Genomic DNA, 27,429 nt, shown 5'->3' with positions numbered 1-27,429 from the left:
CAAGGTAGCAGAGAGAGCAGCTTCAACAAACTTTAAGAAAAAGAAGGTAATTCAAAATTGGTGACTGGTGAGCTGAACCGTGTGCTTTGCAGTAAATCATGATGTGGGTTTAGTCTTTTTCTTTCATATTCGTTTAATTATTTTTTACTAAATGACGAGGTAGATTTAAACAATGTTTTATTGTTTATTTGCATCAAGAATAAAAAATACTGTCATAAAAAAACACCACTTACAGGTATTGCTGCAACACAATTAATATTGCATGAAATTAAACTTATTGCAATTTATCCGCTAATAATTCTGCTTTTTTGAGTGTCTCTCATATGTTTTTTTAAAGAAGTTCACAACAAAGTGAACGTCCTAAAAAGATTTCACAACTGAAATCTGTTTTTCTGATCAAGATTTCAGTAATGAAAGGAACTCAGGAGTGAAGGTTAAAATAATTGTGTGCTAATATTGATATATTAGGTTGTATACCATCTGTTCTCATTCTTGCGATGTTGCATTAAAAATAATGGAAACTGAGGAAAGCAAAGTAAAATCAAAACTGATTTTATGGTGCAAGGCATGCATAATAATCCTGGACACGATGCCCTTTTCAGCTTACACTTATTGGAATATTCTAGAAAGAGGGTGCACGCAGAAATGGAGCGCAGAAAGCAGCACTTATCTTTATTTGTTTGGTTGAGGAAAGCTTCAAAGTAGAAGGCTTTTAGACTCCACTTATGGCAAAAAGGGTGGAAAAAAAATGACAGATGGATTTTTTTTCCTCTCTTTATGGATGGTGCAGCAGCAGAATAGTGTGGGTCTTGTTCAGTAAAATGTCCCAAAATTAGCAAAAAATAAATTCAAAGTGATCTCCTGATACCAAATATGGATTTAAAAACAAATCACATGCATGCATACAGATCTGTGCACACAGGTATTTTTTAAAGGAAATAATTAACTTCTTGTTGGTAGAGATAAAACTGTGTTTCTCTTTGATATTGTCAAAACAGATTAAAATTCATCAGATTAATGAAGAAAAGCAGAGCTATTGTTAAACAAAAGACCACCATTGAGATATGCATATTTTGTTTACAGTTAGCTCAATTCAGCCATTGTCTGATTATTCTGATGTATGTATGTTGAATCTCACTGGTTTTAGATGATTCCTTCTACCAATAGCAGCTTTTCTGCTCTGCTGATCTTTTTTATTTTTTTTTTCTGAACCACCTTCAACATCCTCCTGATTATTTCTGCCTCCGTTTATCTCCCCTCATTTCCTCTTTTTCATGTTGTTTCGTAAAATGAGATCACAGCCTTAGCTGTATCTGGAAAGAATCTCGTTGATCCAGGGCATGAGAGCACAAACTTTGGTGTAAACACCCGGGTAGTTGGGCTGAGCGCAGCCCTGACCCCAAGACACTATTCCCTGCAGCTCTCCATTACACACCAGAGGACCGCCGGAGTCACCCTGAGCAGGACAAAGTGAGGTGGAAAAAAGAAAAAAAAATCCTTCAGAAGAGTTGTACAGTTGATCCATTTTTGTGCAATTGTGCATAAAATACCTGACAAGCATCCTTGCCTCCCTCCAGATATCCTGCACACACCATACGCTCAGTGATCATGCCAGGGTAGGAGTTCTCACATTCCTTGTTGGACAATATGGGCACTTCCACACACTGGAGGTAAAATGGGTTGAACACTGTAATTTGAGAGAAGTTGGAAAAAAACATATATATTTTTTAACTTATTGAAAAAAAAATCTCAGCGACATCGCTGATATGTAAGTGGAAAATTATACCCCTTGAGCTACTCCACATTTTGCAGTGTTATATCCACGAATTAAATGCATTGTATTTAAATTTAACGTAATAAACCATCAAAAAAAAGTGAAAAGAAATGTTGGACATTTAATGCTGTTGAAACCAAATTTTCTGGCCTCTCCATAATTCAATTGTGGGAGAAACTAATGCATTCTAAACACACAATTTCTTTGGTGAAAGATGGCAGCGGCAGAGATGACTGAGCTCCACTGCACTGCAGCTGGTGTGTCCAGCAAAGAAGAATGGAAGAATTTTCCCACGTAGACTAAATATATATAAATGTGCCATATTTTCAAGTATAGGTTCTAAAATAATTGATAGAATATCTAGCAATTTTTCTTTCATTTTGCTACTATGCACTACTTAGAAAATCAGTTAAATAGGTAGGGAGGAATATATGCATGACTATTATTCAAACTACAGCAGTTAGTGCAAAGACGACTGAAGCTTTTGCATAATTTCATAGAAAATTCTCAATGTCCATTACTGAAAATGTAAAAGTTATATATTTTGCAAATATCCATAAGAAAAAGCTAAAAACTAAAACCAAGTCTGCTTAAAATGTATATTTAATATAAACAAATACATTTTATTGTCTTCTTGATATAGAAATGTGAAAAATGCAGACAGACATCATTGTTTTACTGCACATATGCAAAAGTGAGTATAATTTAACATTATTCATGTGCTACTCCTGCTGTGTCTGAAGCCAGTAATACATCTCAGATTAGAAGAAAACAAACAAACAAACAAAAACAACAGACTATTTTCCAAAGTAAAGACACATCTCACCTTGATCAGTGTAGATGTTCCCCCATCCAGACACCATGCACATGTCTCCGGGTGAGGGACAGGCTTTGGGCAGAGCAACAGGCTTCACATACTCATTGATTGCCACTGGATGTGCCAGTTTCATCAGCATGATGTCATAGTCGAAGGTCTGGTAATCGTAACTCTCGTGCCAGTAGATGGCATCAACAGCCATGAACTGCTCAGTACCTTCATGCATCCAGATGTGATTCTCACCCAAAATGGCAATCTGTGAATAAGGGCTGAAAGGGAGACAAGCAACACATGATTTTCATTCTGAAGAGTTAAATTGAGGCATTTGTGTGCTGTGGGTGTAGTACACACTTTTGCCAGCAATGGGCAGCAGAGATGATCCACTGGTCGTTAATGAGAGAGCCTCCGCAGAAGTGATAGCCGATATTGAGGGACGCCTGCCAGGGCTGAGAATGGGCTTCACACTGGTAGCCTCCCACTATCTTGTCGTCCAGGGCGGCTGCAGCTGTGACATCAGCAAAGTGCTCATCTTCTTCAAGTTTCTGCAAATTTCTTCATCATAAATCATGTTTAGATACTGCAAAGACTTTACCTGCAGCTCCCAGGAGCAGGAGAAAAATGACATTCATTTTGTGGTTTACTCCTGACTTTCTACAACCAGAGTGAATGTGGATGACCTGCTGCCCTCTGCATTTATGTGACCTCCACTGGATCCCTCCTCCTTCTCGACATCTTGTCACCTCCACCCTCATTCTCCTCCACCCCGATCTCTACCCACAACTCGGGTCTGTGAGTATTTATTTATTTATTTATTTTTTTTACAAAAGAAAGCCAGGAATTATCTTAATGAGGTAAAAACAACACACTATATACACTTTGAAAATATGCCAACTGCTTATATCTGTTTAGTTTTTTTCATAAAATTGTTGGCTGACTTGTTTGGGTGAAAAAAAGACAGTTTTAGTCATTTTCCTGCTTCAGACACCACAGATGGATTTTTTTTTCTCACATTGATGACCTAAACCACAGCCACACACCAGCACTTTTACTATTTATTCATTTCTTTTGCCACATATTTTATTTAAACATTTTTGGCTGTCACAGCTTTTTCTTTATATTTTATTTATATTTCTTTATAAACATTGCAACATACATTAGCTCACTGGGAAATTCTAAAAAAAAGAAAAAAACAACTAATAGCAGTTAACTGTGTGAAAACCTTGAGAAGACGTACAGATGACATTAGAGGGTGTGCTGTGATGTGGCTGGGCTGGACAAATAAGAAATGTAGTGAGAGATAAGACAACAGATTTAGAGGTTAAACATTCAGCAACAAATCGAAAAACTCAGTGATAACACAGTTTCACAGAAAAAAGAAAAAAAAAAGTGAAGGCTGAAAAAGGCTGAGCACAGCAGGCTAGTGGGATATATATATATGATCCACTGTGGGCCGGGATACCTTCTGATCTCTTAAAACCACGAGACTGCTCTATGTTCTGCTGCTTATTGGAGCTGCTGGTAAATATGCTGTAATAACTCCCAGAAGGACGCACACCAATATCATGTTGTTGATCTTGTTTATCCATAAAAGCACGTGAGCATATGGTTATATGCGCTGCAAAACTTAAAATTAAAAAGCAAGTTGGCTGTGCAACATATTTTATTTGACGTATCTTTGTCCTATGTCTGTGTGTAACAGTGGCAGTTCCCCACTATGATGGAAGGATCATCGGTGGGCAGGAGTGTGAGCCGCACTCTCGACCTTACATGGCGTCCCTTAACTATGGGTACCACTTCTGTGGAGGAGTGCTCATCAGTACGCAGTGGGTGCTCTCTGTCGCACACTGCTGGTACAAGTATGTATGCACAGATGCAGCAGAAGTAGTTGTTAATTTTGCATATTTGTGTCCTTGTACAAATGACAATAAATGTAAAGGGCAAGTTTAAACCCTTATCAAGAGGAAGATGAGAGAAACCAATGGAGAGTCACAGGCGTATAGCCTCTATATGCCTCAAAAAGACTACTAAATGCATATACTATCCAAAACATGGACAAATATTTTAGGAGGCCGACATATCTGTATTACAATATTTTTTATTGTTAAAAAAAATAAAAATAAAAAATCACATTAATCAGATTTTTTGATAACTCCATTATGAGTTTCCATTAGCTTTATGCTTTAACAGTGAAATGAATAAATGCTTCAAATACATGACCTTGTTGATGTCGTCATGTACAGCATTGCATCTGTGAAAGTTTTTTCCTACATCAAAGCTGTGCGTGTTTCTTCTGTCAGTCCATATTCGATGCAGATCTTCCTGGGAGAACATGATGTACGTGTGTTTGAGGGAACAGAGCAACTCATGAAGACTGACACCATCATCTGGCACCCAAAGTGAATGCACCACAGCACTCGTCCACATTCTCTGTCTTTTCCCTTTAAGCACAAGCTACACTTCGCAGTTATTTCCCTCTGGTCTACAGTGAGCTGTGTGTGCATATCAGAAGAAAGGATTCAAAATCCAAACCTTTGGGGATCATCATCATCTACCAAACATGAATTTTGAATAAGATAGCTGGAGATAACTTTGAGCTAATGGCTGATTTACCTCATCCTGAAGAAAAGTTTCATGACACAAACTTTAAGACTTATCAGCTCACAAAATCAGCTTTAAAGAAACAGAATATCCCAAAAAATGTAACAATGTAACAATAAAAAGGCTTTTTTTCTTTCTTTTTCCATGCCAGTGGAAAACACAGCAGCAAGCTTCAGTATCTTTAATTCATGCATGCAATCAGTGCAGATAAGCATTTGAGTTTTAGTTTTCTCCATGTGTAGCTATGACTACCAGACTCTGGACTATGACATCATGCTGATCAAGCTCTTCCATCCAGTGGAGGTGACTGAGGCAGTTGCACCCATCTCACTACCCACCGGCTGTCCAATGGGAGGCCTCCCCTGCTCCGTGTCCGGATGGGGGAACACTGCTAAAGATGGCGAGGAAGGTGATTCAAATTGGGACAACATCAACCACCGTAACTGCATGAATAACTTGGGGTTTCTGTGAGAGTCTCCACCGTGTTTCTGTTACAGTGAACATGCCCACCCGTCTGCAGTGTTTGGATGTACCCATAGTGGATGACGAGGACTGTGAAAACGCCTATCCAGGCATGATCACGCGCAGGATGGTGTGTGCCGGTTACATGGATGGAGGCAGAGACGCATGCAATGTGAGTGTCCCAGAACTGAACCAACAGATGTGAATGTGTTTGGGAGCTTCACACTTTTACTCTGTGTGTGTGTGTGTGCGTGTGTGTTTCAGGGTGACTCTGGCAGCCCTCTGGTGTGTGTTGGAGAAGTGCACGGCCTGGTGTCATGGGGTCAAGGCTGCGCTCAGCCCAACTACCCTGGGGTTTATGTTAAAGTATGCGAGTTCCTCTACTGGATTGAAGACACTCTTGCAGCCAATCCTTAAAAAATATATATATAAATCCTTCTCTCCTCCCAACCGAGTTCATTGACCTTATGTTCACAATTCATGGGTTATTCTACTTTCTCTAACTTATCCTTGTTCTTCTCTTTCAGGTCTCTGAACTCACTTGAGTTTTTTCTATATGATTTCACACACTTTCTCACATATTTTGAAGACAATATATATCAGAGTTCAAAACTTTATCAACTGAAAGTAAATACTAAGTCTGAAACAGCTTGAGTGAAACTCAAGCACACTAAAAAAAAATATATATATATATATATATATATATATATATATATATATATATATATATATATATATATATATATATATATATATATATATATATATATATATATATATATATATATATATATAGAAGCACAAGCTTTTTCTTTCATGTTTGAATGTGGCTAATGGATGAGGTAGGAATTTTCATCGTTTGCCCAATGTTTGCTCCTGGCAAGCAATTAGCCTCTTCCAGTGTCTTCATAATTTAATTCATTTGTAATTTGAGTCAGTTTTTTCTACATCTAGGAGGCTGATTAGATGATTTGATTACAAAGACGATGGTGTGCGAGACTACGTTTAGAAGTTAGGGATGAATTCACCGTGGTGATAATGTCAATGTGATTATTGAACAGCAGGTTGCCACAGAGGGATTACCTCCCACTCCTCTTTTTCAGCAGCTGTTCTCATCGGACGTTTACATTCACACCGTCATTTACGTGAAGGTCAAATTAGTTTGTGCCTTTTAACGATTCATTTGGATCTCGCCGTTTTCACTGTGAGCTGATAGTTCAGCTTCCACTTGTAATGATTTTTAAAAACAAGAATTGTTTAATTGGAAATTGTTTCGGATGTTCTATGATTACTAGGCTTACATACAAATGTAGCCCTGGTGGTATTTGGATTATTGACCCTCAGCTGTAGAGGAAGTAGACCTTTTTTGGAGCAATCAACATGCCACTGGCATAGTTTTAGCTGAAAGTTCTTACCACTCAATTTATGAAAAAAAAAAAAAAATAAAAGGCTAGAACTCATTCAAAACAGTTGGATTACTGGCAAATACCCTGCTTTAACTACAAACCACAAATGAGCAACAGTGTTGAGTTTTTGGCCAGTCCAGAAGTTTAAGGTTAGACAATTTTAGTCATTTAAAAACCAGTTTTGATGTGTGCTAGTAATCATCACTCTATAATGTCCATGTTTAACCAACTGGATGAAGTATAAGAAGCTGGAGGTAGCCTTCATCATTTCACATTCTTTGACAGGGGGTAAAATATTCTTACATTTAATGGCCTCATTTTTTCTCCTTTAAGTATTCTTGGTCACACTGTCAGATTGGTTTGTCTTTGTCTTGTCCTTGTTGGCAGCTTTAAATCTTTTTTGACACCCTCCATGGTATTGCTAAGCTCCTTTCTCATCAGCAAATCCTCCAAACTCCATGAGACAAAAATAATTTCCTGTCATCAATGTGTAAAATTTGAACTCTCCCAACAGTTGCCACAACAACACGATTTTGGAATGGATACAGTAAGCTAACATTAAGCTTCTGTGGCAGCAGAAAAATTAATTTGCATTTAAGGACAGTGATTAATTACTCAATTCTACCCACTAAATCAACCAAATGAAATTAGCGGTTTCATATTTTAAATAAAGAGTGATCAAATATCCAGTGAGAATTATCTCATGACCTTGCAGCTACAAAAGCTACATGCTACGAAAACGACAGCTTCTTTGCAACTTGTTAACGGACATAAAAATAGAGGGGGTGTATGTGAATATTTCAGCCTTTTTATATCTGCTTGACATTGAGTGGACAAGAGACAATCCAAAAATAAATCTAAACTTGTGCATCTACTTCTTGCTTCAAAAAAAAAAAAAACACTACAGTTGTATGGTGTGTTATCAGTCCACCAGAAAATAACAAATAATTTAAGCAAATAAGGAAAAACCCACAATGAAAACGATATTCCTGTTGATGAAGAGTTGATGTAAATTTCTGATCAGGACTATTTGTAGCAGACATGGCCATTCAGACATGAGATAACCCCCCTCTCTTTTTTTTTTTTACATTCACTTTAGTCTTATTATTGTAAAAGTTATCTCAGGTCCCTCTTGCTTCTTTGTTAAACATTTCCTAGACTTCAGATGTTGCCGTTCTGTTTGTTCAATCAGGAGGACATAGTTCTTGTTATTTCTCCTAAGCCAGATTTGTCTTTTCTGAGTCTTGCTGCGCCTCTCTCCATCTCTTTACGTCTTCTCTCTTGGACTGGACTGGAGGGTCCGGCCCATGCTGCTGCGCCTACAAACAACAGAAAAACAAAATAGGTCACTGTAATGTGCCACTCTCATAAGTAGCACAGCTGTGGGACAGTAGCCTAAATTAGCCTTATTTTTTTTCCATTTCACTATGCTCAAAACCTTTCATCTTTATGTATGTGTATTTTTGTTTCCTCTTCAGGTTTTGGCTTTGAACCAATCGATTCTGGCATGTCACTGCTGATTTATTTCAGTTGGAACAGCAATATCTAGTTCTTCTCATTTGTTTAATACAATAAATGCAGGTGAAATAACATTTACTTGTAAAATAGCCTCTTGTATTATATAAGAGAAACCCAAATACAATGTGCTGTAATTTCAGCAGAAATTGTCTGCTGCACTTCCTGCATTAACACCAAACCCTCCGACTGAAACAGGAAGTGGTTAAGCCAGTGTTTTACAGAAGATGGCACAAACTTAATTTAGACCTTGCACATTTGATTTTTAAGACAAACTTAGATTTGGACAGTATGAATCATCATTTATATTTAATGGATATTTGCATTAATCCACTTGTTTTTCAAGATAACAACCGACCAAAATACATGTAGTAAAAATCTGTTCCAAAGACCTTAAGCAAATAATTTAAGTCATTTGAGCAGAGCAGCCTGTTTTTATTTTTTGCTTCTTCTTGAATTGTTTCCCCTTTCCACTAAACTTTTTAAAATGAATGCGTACTGCCTTTACCTTGAATAAATGTCACCTATTTGACACATTAGTTCTCACAATAAACAACCTCACTAACTGAACTCATCACTGACACAGACTTTCATTTAACGATCCAGTTTCCTACAATCAGCAGCAATCATGACTGTTAGCGCTGTATGCTTTGCTTGTACCTACCATACCTAATAGTCAATTACTTGCTTAGTAAAATATATGTTTACTATCAAAACAGTGATGGATATGGTTTTAGATGTAGGAATGTTATTATTTTTGAACTGTGTTTGACTGTGCTGTGTTTGAAAATTCAATTCCATTGTTTTTTGGTTTAAAATAGTACGTTGTACATAACCTTGCACTGTGAATTCATGCTTGATGGATCAAGGTTACAACTTACAGTCTGCAGCCTTTTGAGAAGAAGAAGAAGAATCTGCTTCGCCAAAGAATCCAGGACTGTTTGAAAAGCAATTTAAAATAATCCAGATGAAAATATTTGCAAAGAAAAACTACAAGCAATCGAAATGAAACTCGATAAAAGAATATTACGGAGCTTATTAAGTAGAAAGAAAACTCTGCAGTTTTTTTTTCTCCAAATTTTCAAGATAATTTAAGTCATTTGTGTAAAAACGGTGTAACTATTCTTATTCATGAATAATGTTTGAGATTATACTTTGCATTTCTGAAAGTGAAAACCGTTTCATCCATATCATGACAGCATTCAAGGTACATTGTTTTGCTGAATGTAAACTTATTATCAGTCCAGAGACAGAATGCAAGAAGATGTGCAACAAGACCAGAAAACATACAGATTCAAAACGTGAAGACAAAAACAAGCATGAAAATGTCAAAAAGCATGACAAATGTGCCACTTCTTTCATTTTCAGCTAGATTAGTTTATTTATTCCTTAAACATCAAAATTCTCTGACGACTGCAAATAGTCTTAAGAATACATACGTGTGCAGCCAAATTAAAACAAGCAAAACAAATCAAAGCAATACTGTCAAAAACTGCCTATAACATGCTGAGTCATTTTACAATTAAAGTTGTTTGCTCCTTTCAGATTGTTCTTTTGTTGTTTGTTTTTAACAATTTACTGTAAATCAAACCACAAGGATAAATTACAAGAATTACATATTTAAGTGTTACATCTCTGAAGTGTCAAGATTTATCTACTCTATACATAAGCAGCCGTGCCCTACCTGTTCGCCTCTGGTCTCTCAGATGCCGCCTGCAGAGAAAGGAAAATCGGGTCAGAAAGATTATATCAGTTAATCTCATCAATAATCTATACAGCGAGTAAATGAGCAAACTTACATCATAAGAGTGAGAATGTCTGCTAAACGGCTTGGGAGACGGGCAGTCTGCGGTAGCGCCGTTTTTCGGGGGTAAAGGTGGAGCTCTGAGGTGAGAACTGTTGATCTGGGAGTCCAAACTTGAGAACTGTTAAAAAGTTATGCTATTAGTCAGTGGAGAACCTTTCTCCAGCTTAAGAAGTGCTGATTTGTGTTTTAAATGACGTCTCCTTGATGTCGATAAGCATCTACTCACACATAACACTGGTTAGCAGATCAGAACAAATGATCCGAAATAAGGTGGTAGGAGTACAGACACTTTCTAAAAATGTGCAGTACTCAGATTTTATGTGAGCCAAAAAAAAAAGTTTAGTTTAGAAAAAGAAAAGGGACCAATTTAATTTAAGTTTCTTTTGGATTAGTGAAGTATTTGGGACTGAACTGGAAATGTGTCCCACGTAAACATTACAAACAAAAAAAATGTTTTTGACAAAACACTTCTAGAGTGAACTGCATATATTCTATATTTTTTATTAGGATTTGATTACTTATCACGTACTACCATTTCATAGAGTCTGTTACTTAACCAGTCCTAAGCACAATATTACAATGTCAAACACCCCAAAAACCTTCTAAGATCATAACAAATGTTATACATGCTGTGCTGTGAAACATTTTTTGGCATATGCAGATTTCTTTGTTTTTGCTTTTTTGTCATATAAATCAAGCAAATTTGTATTTGGATAATTATCTAAGTAAATATATTATTTTCAGTTATCAAGAGAAAAAAAATTATTAAACCCATCTCAGCTATGCATAAAAATATATAATAGATTCATTTTAATGGTCAGCATTTTTTCCTCAGTTTTCACTCATTTTCACAAGCCACACCCAGTAAGAGACAGACTGGAAGGAACACACATGCTCACATTTACCAAAGATCATCCTGATGATCACTTCTGAGCAAATTCTGTGGGCTGACAGGATAAAAGTGGGACTTTGTACAAAGTGTTCATCCTGATACATTTGGCATAAAACTAATTTTGAAATTAGAATTTTGAAATATTCTAATTTCAAAATTAGAATATTATTGTAACAGCAAAACACGGTGGGGGTAGTGTGATACTGCGGGGGATTTTTTTCTGCTTCAGGGCCTTTATGGCTTTCTGTATTTAACTAAACTTTTTATTATGCTGGGTGTGTCCTTAGGCTCAGGACAGTTAGAGAGACTCAGCTATGAACTGTACTTCTTACTGCTGGGTAGATTTTTTTCTGTTATTAAATGAAATCAGAATTTGAAACTACATTTTGTATTTTCTATGATTATCTTGGTATGATAATAAATGATCTGAAACATTTAAGAGTGACAAAAAACAAAGAAGGAATCTGTAAAGGTGCAAACACCTTTTCACAGTATCGATAATTGTAATAGTAAATTTAACTTAAAGCAACATAAACAATTTATTGTTCATATTTCTTTATCTTGAACAAACTTGATAGCGTAGCTAAAATTAGACAAAATGAAAGACAGATTTTATTATTCACACACCTTCCGGAGGGCAGCCATTTCCTTCACCACCACCTCAATGTCCTCATGATCCTCCTCACCGTCATCATCATCATCATCATCATCATCACCACCATCATCCTCTTCTTCATCATCCCCCCACCTATGGCTGACTTTCAGGTAGGGCTCGACGAGGATGGACTCGGTCCCTTGGATGTCGCAGCGGCAGTATGGGCAGGTGCGGCCAGCTGACTTCTGCTGAATTATGATCACGAACCCAATACAGGTAAAGACACAGAAAGACAATTCACACGTAGCAATCCATTGTCACATACAGTCAGTAGAAGTTCAGATCTTTTTTAACAATGTGTAGTGGAAAGAGTTGAACTTAGCTTCAAAGACGGTGTTTTAAAAAGTGCTGGAAAATACCAACAGTTTCAACAGAAACTTTCGATTGAGGTTTTCCATTTTGTAGCCAGATGGGGAGATGCTTAGTGTTTTGACTGCAAGATGCAGCGATAGCTTTTAAATCATGTCTGGTAAGAGATTGTGCTCTGAACGCCTTGGCAACCGGATCCTGCTGTCAATCAGCAACGAAAAACTGCAATCTAAGAAAAGATGGTAATTCTTCCTTTGACGTCTCACAAAGATGAGGTTTCTCCTATTTTCTTTTTATTTTTTTTCTCTTCTTCCAATTAATCTCTTGTGTGCTTTCACACACACACATACACACTCACGCACACCCCCACACGCACACACACGCACACACACACACACACACACGCACGCACACACACACACACACACAGACACACACACCTACACACACACACACACACACGCACACACACATGCACTGACTTTTACTCAAAGTCAATGTGACTGAAGAGGATGTGAAGCTGATCTCACACAGGAAATTCTGAGCCAAATGTCAGGACACAGCGCCTTCATTTCTGACAAAATTATGCCTCTACACATAAACTGGAGGGGCTGACTCGCTGATCCAAATGCTTACAAAAAGCAAGATACCATGATTTTACAATAGCAACTATAATTTTGTTATGTAATTCTGTGCTTTAAAAACATAAGATAAGGCTGTGCCACTGCAGGATCTAATAGAGATGTTGTTAGACTGGATCAACAAAAGGTACATTCCTTTCTGTTTTGATCAGCTGCTTTACTTTCAGATATCTGTGTTAGTTCAATATGTGGCAAAGGTACTTTGTTAAAATTTCCAAATACCCCAATAGGTTACACGAGTAAAATAATAGTAATAGAAAATGCTCATATGTAATTTTACAGTCCTTGTTGATCACATGAAAATCTTAAATGAATCTCATATTTCACAGTCTTCTGATTACAAGCTACATTTTAAATGGCCACACGTGTAACATTGTTTTTTTAAACCAGTCACATAAAGCCCAAAAGAGCAATTACCTGATGTGAAAAATGCAAAGGCTTTTATTTTCTGCCCTGTCTGTAGTTATGAAAAAGAGTAGTCACTTCCTGGCAATTCAACATTTAAATTAAGCGTTTGCATTGAGAACACAAATGATATTTTGACCTTAACCCCAAACCACATTCAAATAACCAGCATTGTTATAGTGTCATGATGATAAAACCAAATACAAAACCATAGACTACAAAAATAAACCTTTTCAGACAATCTGGTCTACTTCACTTCACTGAGCATGCAGAAGAGTACCGTAGAAGTCTGTGGGAATGTTTATGATTCAGCTCCAGCTCAGTCTGCAAATCTGAAGACTGATCAGCATTGGGATCTTTTTCTAAATGCATGGGATTCCTACCTGCCACCCCGTGAGACAAGGCTGGCACAGGAGATGTCCACAGGGGTGAATCCGAATGTCCTTATCCCTCTCTGCACAGATCTTACACAGCTGGAAAGTGCTTCCAATCTCACAGTACATCTCGTACTGCTCCTGTCGATGGTTGATTGGTTAAAGGAATAAAGCAGAACATATTATCAATAAGGTTTTATAATAATAAAAAAAAGAAGATTCTCTTTAAAAGACATGCAAATGTGTATTAACTTACTTCTGTAACTTTGACTTTGTCTCTGCCGGTCGGTTCACACAAGCTTGTCAGGTCAGGGTTCATGTCACGGCCATCTGGGTATAAGTAGCTGCAGTTACAAGAACAGACAGCTCTTAAAAGTTGCTTAGACTGAGGGGGGGAAAAAGAGACCTGTGTGTGTATGCATGTATGCGTGTGTGTGTGTGTTTGTGCTGACCAGCCCTCCTTGAAGCCCTGGATGAGTGCCTGGTATAGAGGCTTGTTCTGTGGAATGGTCTGGATGATGTCGCCTTCAGGGGTCACATGACCAATGGCCCACTGACCCATTCTGGTGCAGCTCAGACGAAAGATGAAGCTGGAAATGTTTAATGATATAAAGGAAAAAAATATTTTTGTCACTGTACTTATTGGTAGTAAAATATATTGATGCCTATTCCTAATCTGAGCTACAAACTTTTTATGTTAATTTTTTTATACAAAGAAATGTGAAGAGTGAGTGCTCTTCACTACTACATCCCTGAATAAAAAAACAAAAACATGTTCAAACGATTGCCTTCATGAGTCATCTAGTTTGTAGTTAGAGTACACCTGTAGGTAACTTAACCTGAAATAAAAATGATGTTGTTCTGTGAAGGCCTTGCATGTTTGTAAGAGAATATTATTAGACAAACATCATGAAGGAAAATTCCCAGACCTCAACCTGAATGAAATGCTGCACCAGTACACACAACAGTGTAGAGAGGGAATGCTGAAAAATCTGGTAGCTTGCAGTGATGGGAGAAGTTTGAATAGAAGCATTTTGAAAAGAAATGTTGCTATAACTATTTTATAACGTTTTGGACATTTTTAACAGCTAAACTAAACTGACACGTCATTTATTGCTTTTGTTATTTTTTTAACTAATTTTCAGCCTTTTAATGTCTAATTCTATTTAAAAAAACACTTTACGTGATTACACATTTAATATTGAATAGCATCTTTCATTGCTCTGTCACTTCAGAGCATAAGCATAAGACTGTGCCTGTGCTTACCTCCCAGGTTTGTGCAGGTAGTGTTCGAGCCGAGCTACAACTTGGTCATAAGTAAGAAAGGCCATGTAGCCTGGGTGTGTCACAGCAAGCTGGTTCCAGTTTCTTATAAGTGATTTCCAAGGCTAAAAGAGGCAGAAGAACAGTAAATTGATGAGTCATTTTCAAAGACATCACAAAAACATGTTTTACAGTTAACTTTTTGTGTTTATTAAAATGTGCCTGCATCTGTTGTACTAATTTCAATAAGCCAGCTGAGTTGACTGTATCGTTGTCTTCGAAAATAATTTATGTGGACCCCTTGCATTTGTTGTTTACGACCAGAAATTTCGCGCATGCGCACAATGCTGAAGGGCAAAAAAACCATTAGTTAACATGCCATCGATAATGTGCACTGCCGCTGTAGAACGTTGACGTGGAAAAAAATGAAACCTGGAGATGAAGGTATTATTAATTCAATGCAGTGCGCCACAGCAAAGGGAAATTTTACACAGAAAAACCGTTGAAGAATAACTCAAAACCATTTTTTCTCGCTCTTTGTGTCGGCTACGTACAGACTCATTGTCATTGCCACTGACAATAATTCAACACCAAAAAACGCTCAAACATTTCCCACTCAAAGAACAGAACATTCAGGTCGTTATGGTATTATTTTTTTTAATGCTTGATGTTTATTTTGCCATTATTACCTAATAAGTGATCGCTGTGGTAGGTTAGCTACCGCTGCTATCAGCTAATCTAAATCCTCCGTGGCTAATTAGCTAAACATCTGACACCCAGTGAGAGGTCATCAGTCGCGGGGCTGTTTCATGTAAATAATGTTTACATGAAACAATATTACATATTTTTACATATTTTTTTACAGTCTGTCAGAGTTAGTGTTTGGGTCACCTTTTAACTTTTTTTTTTTTAACTGAACCGAAACACACCGAATTCTACATCACATCTACATGTTACAGTTGTCAACGTCAAGCACGAATAACTATTTCTCTCCCTTGCTATTTATTTCTGAAAACTTTTTCCTGACCTGTTATCTAGTTATTGTAGTTTTGACAATTTGTAGCAAAGCACAGCATCCCTTTCTCTAATATATTAGTTAGTTAAGATTACCCTCCAGCACGTAGATAGGGGTGAGATCTTGTTCGCAGACATTATGCAGGGGTTACACATTTATTTAAATTCTTTTTGTTTTATTTATGTATCTAAGTTCTTACTTTTCCTGGAAATCATTTACTTACCTGGAACAGCCGTGTGAAAATATCAAACTCAAACACTGAGATGTTATCATTACAGGTAAGATCAATTGTTGATTTCAGAGCCATGGCTTCCATCCCTTCCTCAAATGGATGTGCACTTTTCAACTGTTCTCTGAATTTTCTCCATGGCACGATACACCTATCAGGGCACAACATTCATATATATTTACATGAAACAAATGCAATATTAAGCTTGTACTACAGATATAGTAAAAAGCACTAAACTTACATGGTTCCAAAATACTTCCTCCAGAATTGATCTGCTTCAATCTTAGACACTTTGTAGGTGTCACCCTGAAAATATCCCCCTGGAAACATAGCCTTGAGCTCCCACAGCATGTGACTGAACAGCAAGGACAGTTTGGTCAAATTCCTCCTGACAATTAAAAACACAGTGAACTTTCAGAGGCAGGTACAGAACAAAATAGCTCTCTGAGTAAAAATAAGATATATTTTTGCATTAGTAGAAAATATATAGTTCCAGTTCATTTTTTTCCCCCACAATTTCCTTTGGAGATCATTAGTAAAGTAAAAGACCAAGATCAAAAACCAACCCAAGCTTTGAACAGAGTTCTGTACAACCCACCATCTGAAACAAACTTATGGAAAGCAACCAAGGCGCAAATGTTTACTTTAGTTGACAGATAGAGCATTACTCAGACAGACAGGGAGGAAACCCATTGTAACTCTGGAGGGGTTGTAATGCATTCTCCACAGCCATACTGTGGAGAATGTATCAACAGCACACGTGTTCAACAAAACAGCTGGCATACACTTGGCCTGTTGCAAGATAAAAGCCATTGTTGACAAAAATCCATAAGGCATCCCATTTACAGTTTAAAACAAGCCTAATAAGAGGCTCAAGACTTAAGAAGATGTTCTGGTCATATGAAACTAAAATTGAATTTTAACTTATTTGTCAAAAGGTATTTGTAGTGAAAACTAACACTAAACCTCACTCTGAACAATCCATGAAACATGGTGCCAGCATCATGTTTGCAGGTGTGGCATCATGTTGTGCTTCTTTTCTACAGGGATGAAGAAGCTGGTCAGAATAGATGAGAAGATGGAGCTAAATAAAAAACAATACTAAAATAAGTTCTCAGCCTTCACCACAAAAAACCTTAGGTTGAAAAAGACTTGAGACTGGAGTAAAGATTTACCTTCCAGGCACAACAAAAACAACCCTAACATATAGTCATAGATGCTTTGAAATCAAAATGACGTGTTTAGAATGGCCCACTTAAAATCCAGACCTAAATTCAACTGAAAATGTCTCAAGAGTCATATAAATTTGAAAAGCAAATTATACAAAAATTCTCGTTAAGATGTACAAAACTGGCAAAGATGTACAACAGAAGATTTGCAGCTGTATTTGTAGGTTAGGGTGGTTCTATTAATTTTTGACTCCACTGAGCTAATTGCAAATGCTTGCACACAGTTTTTAATTTATAAAGACAAAAACAAGAAAACGCATAAAACTGTATTTTTTTTTTTCATTTCATGTTTTACACAGCTTACTGTTGGTATATAACAAGAAATCCAAAGAATATCTGGAGAAATGTGCCATGGCAATGTGAGAAAATACAAAAAGAAAAAGAAATGTTCAGGTGGTTTAAAATCAGATTCATGTCTATATTTGTTACGTTGCAATTATGTCAAGTTTATCCAGTCGCTCATATTCAGTGCATATAAAATATGGCCTTGCTGTGACTTAACAGCTTGTTGTGCAGTAAGTCAGTGGCAGGCAGCAGTGTTATCGAAGCACTGCTGGTATTTTCCATAGACACACACACACAGGTAATCACACAGCAAGTAGTCCAGCTTGCAAACAGGATGCTGGTTTCTGCAAGCTCGTCTGTAGATACCACAAAATGTTCCACTGGCCAGTGTGTCACTTCAGACCACTTTTAAGAGGTCTCACTTTACTTTTTTTTTTAATGAGTTCCTTTGCTTTTGCTAATGTGTTTTTCCACTCTTTCTCATGCATGTAACTTTTGTGCACTGCATGATGTCACACCTTAAAAAGTACATCGAAAATCACTAAAACCTATTTTCACACCTGCAGCGAATGCTCTTTATCAAAACCTCTGTGTGACGTAGTAGAGTTTTTAGGAAACTCTACGAAATAATATAATGCAAAGTTAGGCTATTTTTCCGTTTGTAAAAAATGGACTGATTAAAATGCATCTCAATAAAGTTTTCTCTGATCTGTCCAAGATTCAGAAATGTTTAACATATTTGACAAGTGGTTGTGAACTTTTATCTGAATGAGAAAAGGACAACCTCTACTGAGTGTTAGAAAAAGAGGAGTAGTAGAGGTGGAGGTGGGAGGAAATGCACAAGCCACATCTCTCGCTATGGCTGAGCCCATGCGTTTAAAAATACATTTCAAAGGACATCAACCCTGTGGTAAAATTTACAGTAGCAACAAACATGATCTTCATGTGGACTACAGCGTAGGCGTCTTCAGCCTGGTCACAGTTTTAAGGCTATTCTCTTAAAAAAAAAAAAAAAAAAAAAAAAAAACTTGCTCTAACTTTTACAGAGAAATAATAGAAAAATGCATAGCAAGGAGTGCATTTAATATTGCAGTGCTTTTCACCCAGTTTAAGGACCTTCATCATCTCCACCAGGTCTGATGTAAGGCTTTCTAAGATGTCTGATGTCCTGCATCATACATCTGGTCACGTAGTTTAGGTATGTCCAACTTTTTTCTACTTTTGTTCTTTAAAAACTATAGGAAATAATATACATAGCACAGCAATCATTTTACCAGATCCCTGGTTAGCAATGTTTGTTCTAATTAGTGAATCTGGTGCACTTAAGTAATATGGTGTTATTGGGGTGAAGTTTATTACTTTTTTCGCACACCAATCAGGCTTACAATACTGGAGATAAACCTAACCTCATCTAATGCCATGATGCTTGGAAATATCATGAAAGACTGAAAATGGAAAAAGTTCTGAGATGCACAGCGGAACACCGCTGGATATTCAAAGACATGCATCTGTTCCTCTTTATGTAGTTCTTTTTCTATATTTACTAATTTAAATATATGCACCCTTGGGTTGCTGCGGTGGCGCAGTGGTAGAGTACACAGCTCACATAATGGGGCCTTTAATCCTCGATGTGCCGATGCGGGTCCGAATCCCAGCCCAATGACCTTTCCTGCATTCCGTCCTCCACTCTCACAACCCACTTTCCTGTCTGACCACTCTCAATTAAAGGCCAGTGTAGCCAATAAAGCCTTAAAAAATATACGCACACTCCACCCCAAATTGTGTCTGTACCTCCGGTGCTGTTGCTTCACAACTCATTTAAAGTGAAATAAGCACAGAACGGTTTACGTATTGTTATCATTAATATACACCCTTCTGGAAATTACTTTGTTTTTGTTGTTTGCCTCTGGTTAAGATATCATTTTAATTTGCAACACAATATTTAGCAAGAAAGATGGTCTTGTTTTTTTTTTTTTTTTTTCTTTTTGCATTTCAGTCTGCGGACTCAGTTGATTTTCATAGTTTCCATCAACTTACAAATTGCTGACCTGTTTCCTAAAATTTAAATAGGTTTAAAGTCTTAAATCAGCATGGTTATAAGACTGTGGAGAGATGCAAATCCATTTAGAAAAGTGTTTTTTGAGTACTACTTTTTGATTTTCATTTACATTATCTGGAATAACGCAAACTTCCTTTAAAATTAATCTTTATAGTATGTCACATGTGGTCGTTACTATTTAAAACTTTTTTTTTTACAAATGTGTAATGGATTTTGATGAAGAAGGAAAATATATGTCCCTAAATAGATTTTTACCAAAACAAAAAAAAGGCTGTAATGTGTTCCTCTGTGGTATTTTTACTTTATTTTTCTTCCTGGGTTGATGACTAAATAAAGATATTTAATATATGTTGGTCCAACTTCTTCTAGCGAAACCATACATGCAGTATGTGACCCATGAGAATTAATTTTGTAAGAGGCACTGTTTATATTTGCATCTGTTTTAAAAATGTCTGTCAGAGGAGACGAAGGCACCATTGTCTTGCAAACGACTATACAAAAAGCGCTGCACCTTCCACAGCGTGTTTCTGCCTCCTTCTCCGTCAGCCAGATCTCAGTTCTGCTTCAGGCCTCGTTTGACATCCGACCGCGTTATTCTAAAACTAAACATTAAATTTTTCATAAATAGACAGAGAATTTGCTCACAAGGCCGCAACAAAGAGCATGTTGGAGCGAGACATTTTTAAAACAGATAAGATGATATTCATGCACTTTGACTTGCGAGCCACAACACACGTAACCGTATGGGAACTTGCTACTTGGCTGCCCATGCGGATCTGCTTTGGTAAGAGGCCCATCTGTTGTGCAAAGAGATTCAAAAAGATGGCTTAGCTGACTTTCAGATTTTGCTGAAAGATATTCTCTAGTTGTACACGTCTGCATTGTTCTACAGATTCATCTCAATGAATTAGAATATCAGTAAAAATATGAATTTACATTAAAAAAATCTAATTAAAAAGTGAAACAAATTGAATTAAATAGATTCTTTACAATGAGCTTGACATGTTTCAAGCATTTTTATTTTGGTGACTATAACTTACAGCAAATAAAACCACACCTTTCTCAGTTTCTCAGAATGTTTGAATAGCATTTAAGACAAAAAAACAAAACATTTTTCATACAGAGATGGTTATGATGTAGAATATAAAATCCGGAGGAAGATCCTCAAATTTAAAAGTTTTCCATCATGCTCCTTAAGGAGGGCTGTCCACGGAAGATTATTGCTAAAGAAGCTGACTGTTTGTAGAGTGCTATGTATATTAAGTGAAAGTTAAGCGGAAGGAAAAAGTATGATAGAAGGTGAACATGCAAACAGCCGCATCCACAGCCCTGGGTTGTGACCAGAGCCCATTAGCCAGTTTGGGTTAAATTTAGAAGGCATGAACTAAGGCTGGAGTCAGCGCGTTAAGAGTTTCATACAGAAGGATCCAGGACATGGTTTTCCATCTTACGCATTTTCCTGATAATAATGCATTCCGGATACAGTAATCCATGTGACAAAAGTAAAAGTACTCTACTGTGGATGGACATACTTTTCAGTATGCCGGCAATTTGGTATTCAAAATCCTGCCTTTAAAATTTGCTTCATGTTATTTTAATATTTTCAAAACAACCTAATTCTAGATTTTTTAAAAAACAACATCATTATAAATAATGAAAAGAAATAAACATTTCAGTTATATTAATACATCTTCATTTTTTCAGAATTTCACTTTTGCTTAAATTAATCAATCTAAACAAAGTAACTTGTGATAATAATCACATTTTCTGCAATATATCTGCATATTTAATTACTGAATATATTGAGTATATGGTAGAACCTGCATAACTCCACATCCAGATCATCGAGTAACCAGATTCGGTTTTTGTTCTGTACTGTTGTCGAGCTCGCCGAGCTTGATTGGTATTAAATTTGATACTTCATCTGTATCGCTCATTACTGATACGAGCAAAATGTACTGTTTGATTTTCAGATAAGTTTATTTTCCAAACGGACATCTACAAATACTAGAGAATAATTAGATTCCTAATTGTTGCCTCAGTGATAAAAGGAAGACTGTAGCGAGAAAAAACCCCCCACAATTTAAAAGCCCACTTCCACTAACTAGCATTTGTAATCAGTAGAAATGCTTTACTGATGTGTATCTCAAAAGAAAACAAACTGGAAAAGTTAGATTTGGGTCTTGTCAGAAAACATTTGAATGAAACATAACACAGAGGTAAATATATCCTTCTTCCTGCAGAGCTTGTTCAGTCTACTTGGGGATAAACAGACAATTAGTTTTTTCGCAAGCTATTTCTCGCACTTTCTGTCTCAAGCGGTTCAAATTCAAAGGACATTCTTGTTGCTGTTGCTTTTTCAGGTTTCCTCTTAGCATTACAAAGATGCAGGTTGTGGCCCTTTTTCCACAATCATCATTAGTATTCCTAGCAGGAGATGGCAGCCCGGCCTCCAAGTAAGATCCACTGAGCTGTTTGAATGTAACCACTTACGGAGAACTGCTTACAGTCATCGTCACTTTATGACGATAGCAAGTTCTTTATTAAGACTCCGGGAAACAGTGAGTTTAGTTTATCATGGGTTTTATCAACGTTATTAAACTTCCGTATAGGGCCAATTAAAAATGTTATCTTGAAAGTTAAGGATAATTTTAAATGTCTTTTTATGTTTGGGCATAAACTTGCACTATGTAATAAAAGCACCAGCCCAATTTAGCAGAGCTTTAAATCATAAATAGAAGGACAGAAAAGGAAGCTAGTTTTATATAGTATGGTTGGGATGGAATAAAATGTTAAGTCTATAAGTGAGATGTGTTTCTATCAAATTCCTTTTTAGCTATGTGAGATATGCCTGGTTTGTTTGTTTCTGAATGGAATGTGGATTAACAAAACACGCAATAAACCTATTGCAAAGGTTTACTTAGAACTGGAAGTAGCTGTCAATAAAATCACAGAGAAAAATTCTCACGTGGCCAATTTATGGAAAGAGCCGCCTCATTATGTAAAGTTACCTTTACAGTCATATTTATACCGTTTTTTTTCTATATTTTTCCTAAACACAGGCAATTCTGAATGAAATTTATTTGGCGCAAAAATTTTGAACTAATTTATATATTTGTTAAGAGTAAGCAAAAATCTGAGTTTCAAAAGTATGGAAGTATTGTTACCTGTAGCTGGATGTCTCATCAAATATCTTCTCTCGGCCCTCTTTGAAAAGCAGCATGGCCCGGTCCGTCTTATCCAGCAGGTTTCTGATATGGATTCTCAAGTATCTCGCCTCATCCCCTCGTGGAGCCAGGCCTCCTCCTGTCCTAACATCTTGATAAGGCAGCCAGACCTGCGTGAGTAAAGTCGAAGTCTCTCGAACCAGATCTGGCAGAAATGGCGGACTGTTCCTCAGGCCAAGGCGGGGGTTCATACACAGCTCCGAAAGCCTTTCCAGTCTTTTGAGGGTCTTCTCCGTCAGCCGTAGGTCTTCACCAGTCAGGGGTTTGCAGCTCATTCTGGTGCTCCTCGAGGCTCCCGGACCAGCTTCTGCCATAAAGATCCTGGTTGTGTGTTTGAAAGTGAAGTGATGCAAAAAGTACCTCAAACGTCCGTGTTTCAGTATGTGTCTGCATAAGAGGGCGTTTAACCATAAATATTAAACTGTGTCATGAGATGTCAAAGTTCAGTTTTGAATGAATGTGAACTGATAAGCAGAAGATGGGTGGAGCTACAGCTTACAGAGTTCAGGTTTCTGATTGATCACACCGACACTCGCAGTCAGTACAATAATCTTTGAGAGTCCTCAAGTTGATCTGAGTACGCTGCATCCTATCCTCTTCAAACAGCATCCGGTGTTGTTCCACCTACCACACACAACGCACATCACACATCACTTTGTTTTGTACTGGACTGCGCATACTCCTACATCCTAAAAATATATATGGAGCACTTACGGCCAGCGTAAACACTGCTGTCCTCTTCTAGTTTCTATGTTAGAACTTGAAAAGAAAATTGAATGCAAGGCCTATTACACAACCTTCTGGTAAAGTAGACAAAACAAGAAAAAGCAGCATTTACGGATGCCTCTTAGCCTGTATTTACTCCTTTCTACTATACACACAGAGTCACTCTTTAGCACCATACTTTTCTTACCGGGATTTATCTCAGCAGCATAACAATCCTACAAGCTCAGGGTCAATGGAGCAGGTATATTTACATGCAGCACCATGGAAAAAGAGCTGCTTCTTCTCTGTCTCTCTTCAGGTCACCCTTTTTGTTCCTACTTGTCTTGCCTTTGATTGGTTTCCTGGTTTCAGTAAGACAAACAGGTCTGTTTTCTTTGCTCTGTTGCTCAGGCAAAAAAGTATGGGTAGAGAGACAAAGAGAGAGAAAGAGAGACAGAAAGAGAGAGAGAGAGAGAGAGAGAGAGAGAGAGAGTGTGTGACAGAAAGAGAGAGAAAGAGAGATGGGAGGGATTGAGGTAGACAGGAAGGTGTGCACTCATAACTAAAGATTTACTAGAATGAAAGCAAAACGCAGCCACTCACTGAGAGAGCAAAAATAGAACATTTTCTGATAACAGGGGCTAACCAGTGTAGAAAATAACGACCGTGCCAAAATACAATCATATTTTCTCAGCTGTTAGCAGGAAACTCAGTTTAAGTTCTTCAGTCGGTCTTCGTGCAATGATATAAAATCTATTTTGAGACATTCAGACAATGACCTTTGAGAAGGTCCAACACAGATGTTGTCATGAGAAAAAAAAAAATGAATAATTTTTCTCTGAATGGCATATTTATTGGTGCAGATTTTCACACCATTCAAATGCCGTTGGTCACATGTCTACTTTTCCTCTAGCACCATCATGAGGCTGCTGTTTGTTACTCCACCTAAAATAGACTACAATTAGATTTGACACAAATGAAAGCTATTATAAAGCAATTTTTAATAGTATTGACAAATTTCTTAACTTCCCACCCCCACAAAATCACAAAAATCAATATTGAACAATAATTTACCGGATATCAAGGAAATATCTGTGAAACTTCCTGTTGATCCTATTTTGTGAAATTCAAAGAAGATTTAAAAGTAAACCAGTCACAATTTTGCTTATCCACAGAGTATCAGAAAAGGCAGCTAAACACTGCTCTTAGCTTGCCTGGTCAGCTGACAGGACAGGGGTCTTCAATGAGATACTTATTCACCTAACTAAATATATAGAGCGTTTAATGAAGAGAAAGCATCAATATAAAATAGGAGGAAATTAAACATTTTCTATTTTTGTTATGTTTTCCATTAGTATCCACGTGCTTCAAATCTTAGTCACATTATAACAACATTTTAATTTAGATTTAATGTGTTACATAATCACTAAGTAGTACACAATTCTTAAATAGAATGAAAATGATAAATGGTTTGTTTCTTACATATAAAAAACTGAAGTGTGGCGTGCTTTTACGCCCCATGATGCTTTGCCTGAACGATGGCCGCAACTTCCGTCGCAAGCCGGAACTGCCATTTGTTTACTTGTTACCCTAATGCTAACCGGCTTTCGTTAGAGCTTGTGGGCTATAAAATATGTGGGAACACCAACGATCAAAGCTTAAATGTGACAATATCGTTTTACCGCAACCTACAGCTATTGTGCGGAGGGATGACAACTTGAAAAAATGGCCGCATTTATTCAAGTTGCACAAACATATGTAGCTACCTGCACTAGCCAATGAAGCTACTTCATTGACTCAGTTGCTTCAGATGCAGATGTGGGTTATCTTGAACTTGCTGCAGCCACAAACTAAACGTGGTCTGTTTATTAGAGTACAGCCACGAACAGCACATTTGTTACCCGAGCTCCACAAGGGCATCTTATGATACTTTAATGTGCAGAAGAACTATACTCAATGTTCTTCAGAAGAACTATACTCATCTTATACCCTTAAATAAAATGTAGAGCAACCTTTGGAAGACACATGCTGTCCATGCAGTACATCTGTACATAATTTAATTTATCTAAGTCTGAATAAAATCTTTCTGTGATGTTTTCAGTGGTTTATCCAAGTACATTATTATGCAAATAGGATAATGAAGACCAAAGAACTCCACATTCTGTAGGTATATGTTGTAAGACATACAGTTAAAAACAGAAGTTTACATAAAATGAATACAAAGACATGCATCCTTTTTCTCATTGTATGATGTTAAATCAGTCCAAACGTCTCTTGTTGTAGTTTAGTTATAATTAAAAAAAATCCTATTTGCTAAATACCGCAATAATGAGTGACATATTATGTTAGAGATTTAGCTATTAATGTCTTCAAAATGATAAGTGTGTACATATGTTTCCTCAGTATCTGGTAGCATTGTCTTTGAACTGTGTGATTTGACTCAAACCTATTGGTTACAGCAAAACAGCCCCACAACATGATGCTGCCACCCCCAATACTTCACAGTTATAATGGTGTTCTCAGGTGTACAAGCGCCCCCTTTTCTCCTCCACATGTAACAGTCATCATTACAGCCTAACAGTTCCTCTTTAGTTTCCCCAGACCACAGGACAAGATCCATAAATTAAGATGTTTGTCCCTGTGTGCATTTTTAAACAGCACACTGGTTTTTTTCCCCCTCTTTCTTTTGCAGTAATGGCTTCTTCCTTGCTTAGTGGCTTTTCAGCACATATTAGTGCAGAACATATTTCACTGTAGATGATGACTCTGTCTTACCAGCTTCAGCCAGCATCTTCACAAGGTCTTTGGTTTCCAATTAGCTCAAATGTGTCAGTTAACCTATCAGCAGTTTCCAAAGTCATGACATCGTCATCTGGACTTTCCCTCATCTTTCTATGTGTGGTCTGCTGATTTTGAAGATATCAGTATATAAATCTAACATATATTTTCTCTAAAATGAAAAAAAAATTGGACTGATTTATCTGTCAATCATGGAAAAAATATGCATTTGTCTTTTTATTGTATTGTGTATGGAAACCTCTTGTTTCAAATCTATAAGACTATTAAACTGGGCAAGAAACGCTTTAACCGGGGAAGGAGGCAGGAGGAAATTCATGGTAACTCGGGCAGAGCTGCAGAGATTCACAGTTAATGAAGCCAACAGAATCTCTATGTGTCACAGAAAACTGACACAACAGATCATCTGGATGACACGCCTTCTCCATTAGAAATGGTGGCATCATGCTGTGGTTTGAAGTAAATAGCCTGGTAAAAAAAAATAGCCTGTTCTCTCCAAGTCCGGAGAACAACATTCAGCTTCCTCCTACGGTGATTCAAGAGCTGCACAAATTAAGGAAAAATGGACAAAGCCAGAAGAATGAAAGTACTGGGAGATATCCTGTGTGATGCTGCGAAAGACTTGAGACTCAGTCGAAGGCTTGTGTTTCGGGATGACAATGACCATAAACATACAACAAAAGCTATTCTGTGTCCAGACTTGAATCCAACTGACAGTTTGAGTGGCAAGACTTTATAATTGATCTTGGCAGATGCTCCCAATTCAATCTGACTGCCCTTTTTTGTTTCTTCTCAAACAAGAAAGGGCAATTAATTCAGTCAGTATGTCTAAAGCTGTTAAAGACATGCCTCAAAAGACTTCAAGCTATAATTGCAAGAAAATGTTTGCACAAAATGTTGTCTCAGGAAGGCTGAGTACAAATTCATGCCACTCTTTTCAGAAGTTTATTTGTGAAAATTGCTAAA

At 37.2% G+C, this 27,429-nt stretch overlaps 3 protein-coding genes across 8 annotated transcripts; 1 reads left to right on the top strand and 2 right to left on the bottom strand.

Moving 5' to 3' along the window:
• Positions 1–646: 646 nt before the first annotated feature.
• On the bottom strand, positions 647–3,343 carry LOC103477911 (trypsin-2-like). Its single transcript, XM_008431257.3, has 5 exons — positions 3,184–3,343; positions 2,943–3,096; positions 2,601–2,860; positions 1,551–1,687; positions 647–1,456 (listed from the first exon to the last, which is right to left on the bottom strand). The coding sequence occupies exons 1-5, from the start codon at positions 3,341–3,343 to the stop codon at positions 1,304–1,306; spliced, it is 864 nt and encodes a 287-aa protein (XP_008429479.2). The 3' UTR covers positions 647–1,303.
• Positions 3,295–6,101, top strand: LOC103477908 (trypsin-like). Of its 2 annotated transcripts, none has more exons than XM_081617032.1 (6): positions 3,295–3,380; positions 4,291–4,447; positions 4,889–4,987; positions 5,432–5,598; positions 5,687–5,823; positions 5,916–6,101. In XM_081617032.1, exons 2-6 carry the CDS (start codon positions 4,359–4,361, stop codon positions 6,066–6,068), a joined length of 645 nt encoding a protein of 214 aa, XP_081473158.1. In that variant the 5' UTR covers positions 3,295–3,380; positions 4,291–4,358; the 3' UTR covers positions 6,069–6,101. The 2 variants fall into 2 exon arrangements, with proteins under 2 accessions (XP_081473158.1, XP_017165229.1); XM_017309740.2 differs by lacking the exon at positions 3,295–3,380 and adding an exon at positions 4,033–4,109.
• Positions 6,102–7,843: 1,742 nt separating this feature from the next.
• cblc (Cbl proto-oncogene C) lies at positions 7,844–24,718 on the bottom strand. Of its 5 annotated transcripts, none has more exons than XM_081617028.1 (14): positions 23,677–24,714; positions 23,462–23,586; positions 22,903–23,349; positions 16,404–16,550; positions 16,157–16,313; positions 14,922–15,043; positions 14,108–14,245; positions 13,912–13,999; positions 13,665–13,796; positions 11,899–12,114; positions 10,372–10,497; positions 10,257–10,285; positions 9,454–9,509; positions 7,844–8,376 (listed from the first exon to the last, which is right to left on the bottom strand). In XM_081617028.1, exons 3-14 carry the CDS (start codon positions 23,274–23,276, stop codon positions 8,246–8,248), a joined length of 1,716 nt encoding a protein of 571 aa, XP_081473154.1. In that variant the 5' UTR covers positions 23,277–23,349; positions 23,462–23,586; positions 23,677–24,714; the 3' UTR covers positions 7,844–8,245. The 5 variants fall into 5 exon arrangements, with proteins under 5 accessions (XP_081473154.1, XP_081473153.1, XP_081473155.1 ...); XM_081617027.1 differs by having other exon boundaries at positions 22,903–23,586; positions 23,677–23,721; positions 23,876–24,714; XM_081617029.1 differs by having other exon boundaries at positions 11,899–12,111; positions 22,903–23,586; positions 23,677–24,718.
• Positions 24,719–27,429: the final 2,711 nt, after the last annotated feature.

Source organism: Poecilia reticulata, chromosome 16, assembly GCF_904066995.2.
Source record: "Poecilia reticulata chromosome 16, P_reticulata-male-v2, whole genome shotgun sequence".
NCBI classification, from domain to species: domain Eukaryota; kingdom Metazoa; phylum Chordata; class Actinopteri; order Cyprinodontiformes; family Poeciliidae; genus Poecilia; species Poecilia reticulata.
Note: the sequence above shows the minus strand (reverse complement) of the source record. Positions and strands in the feature narration are given on the sequence as shown.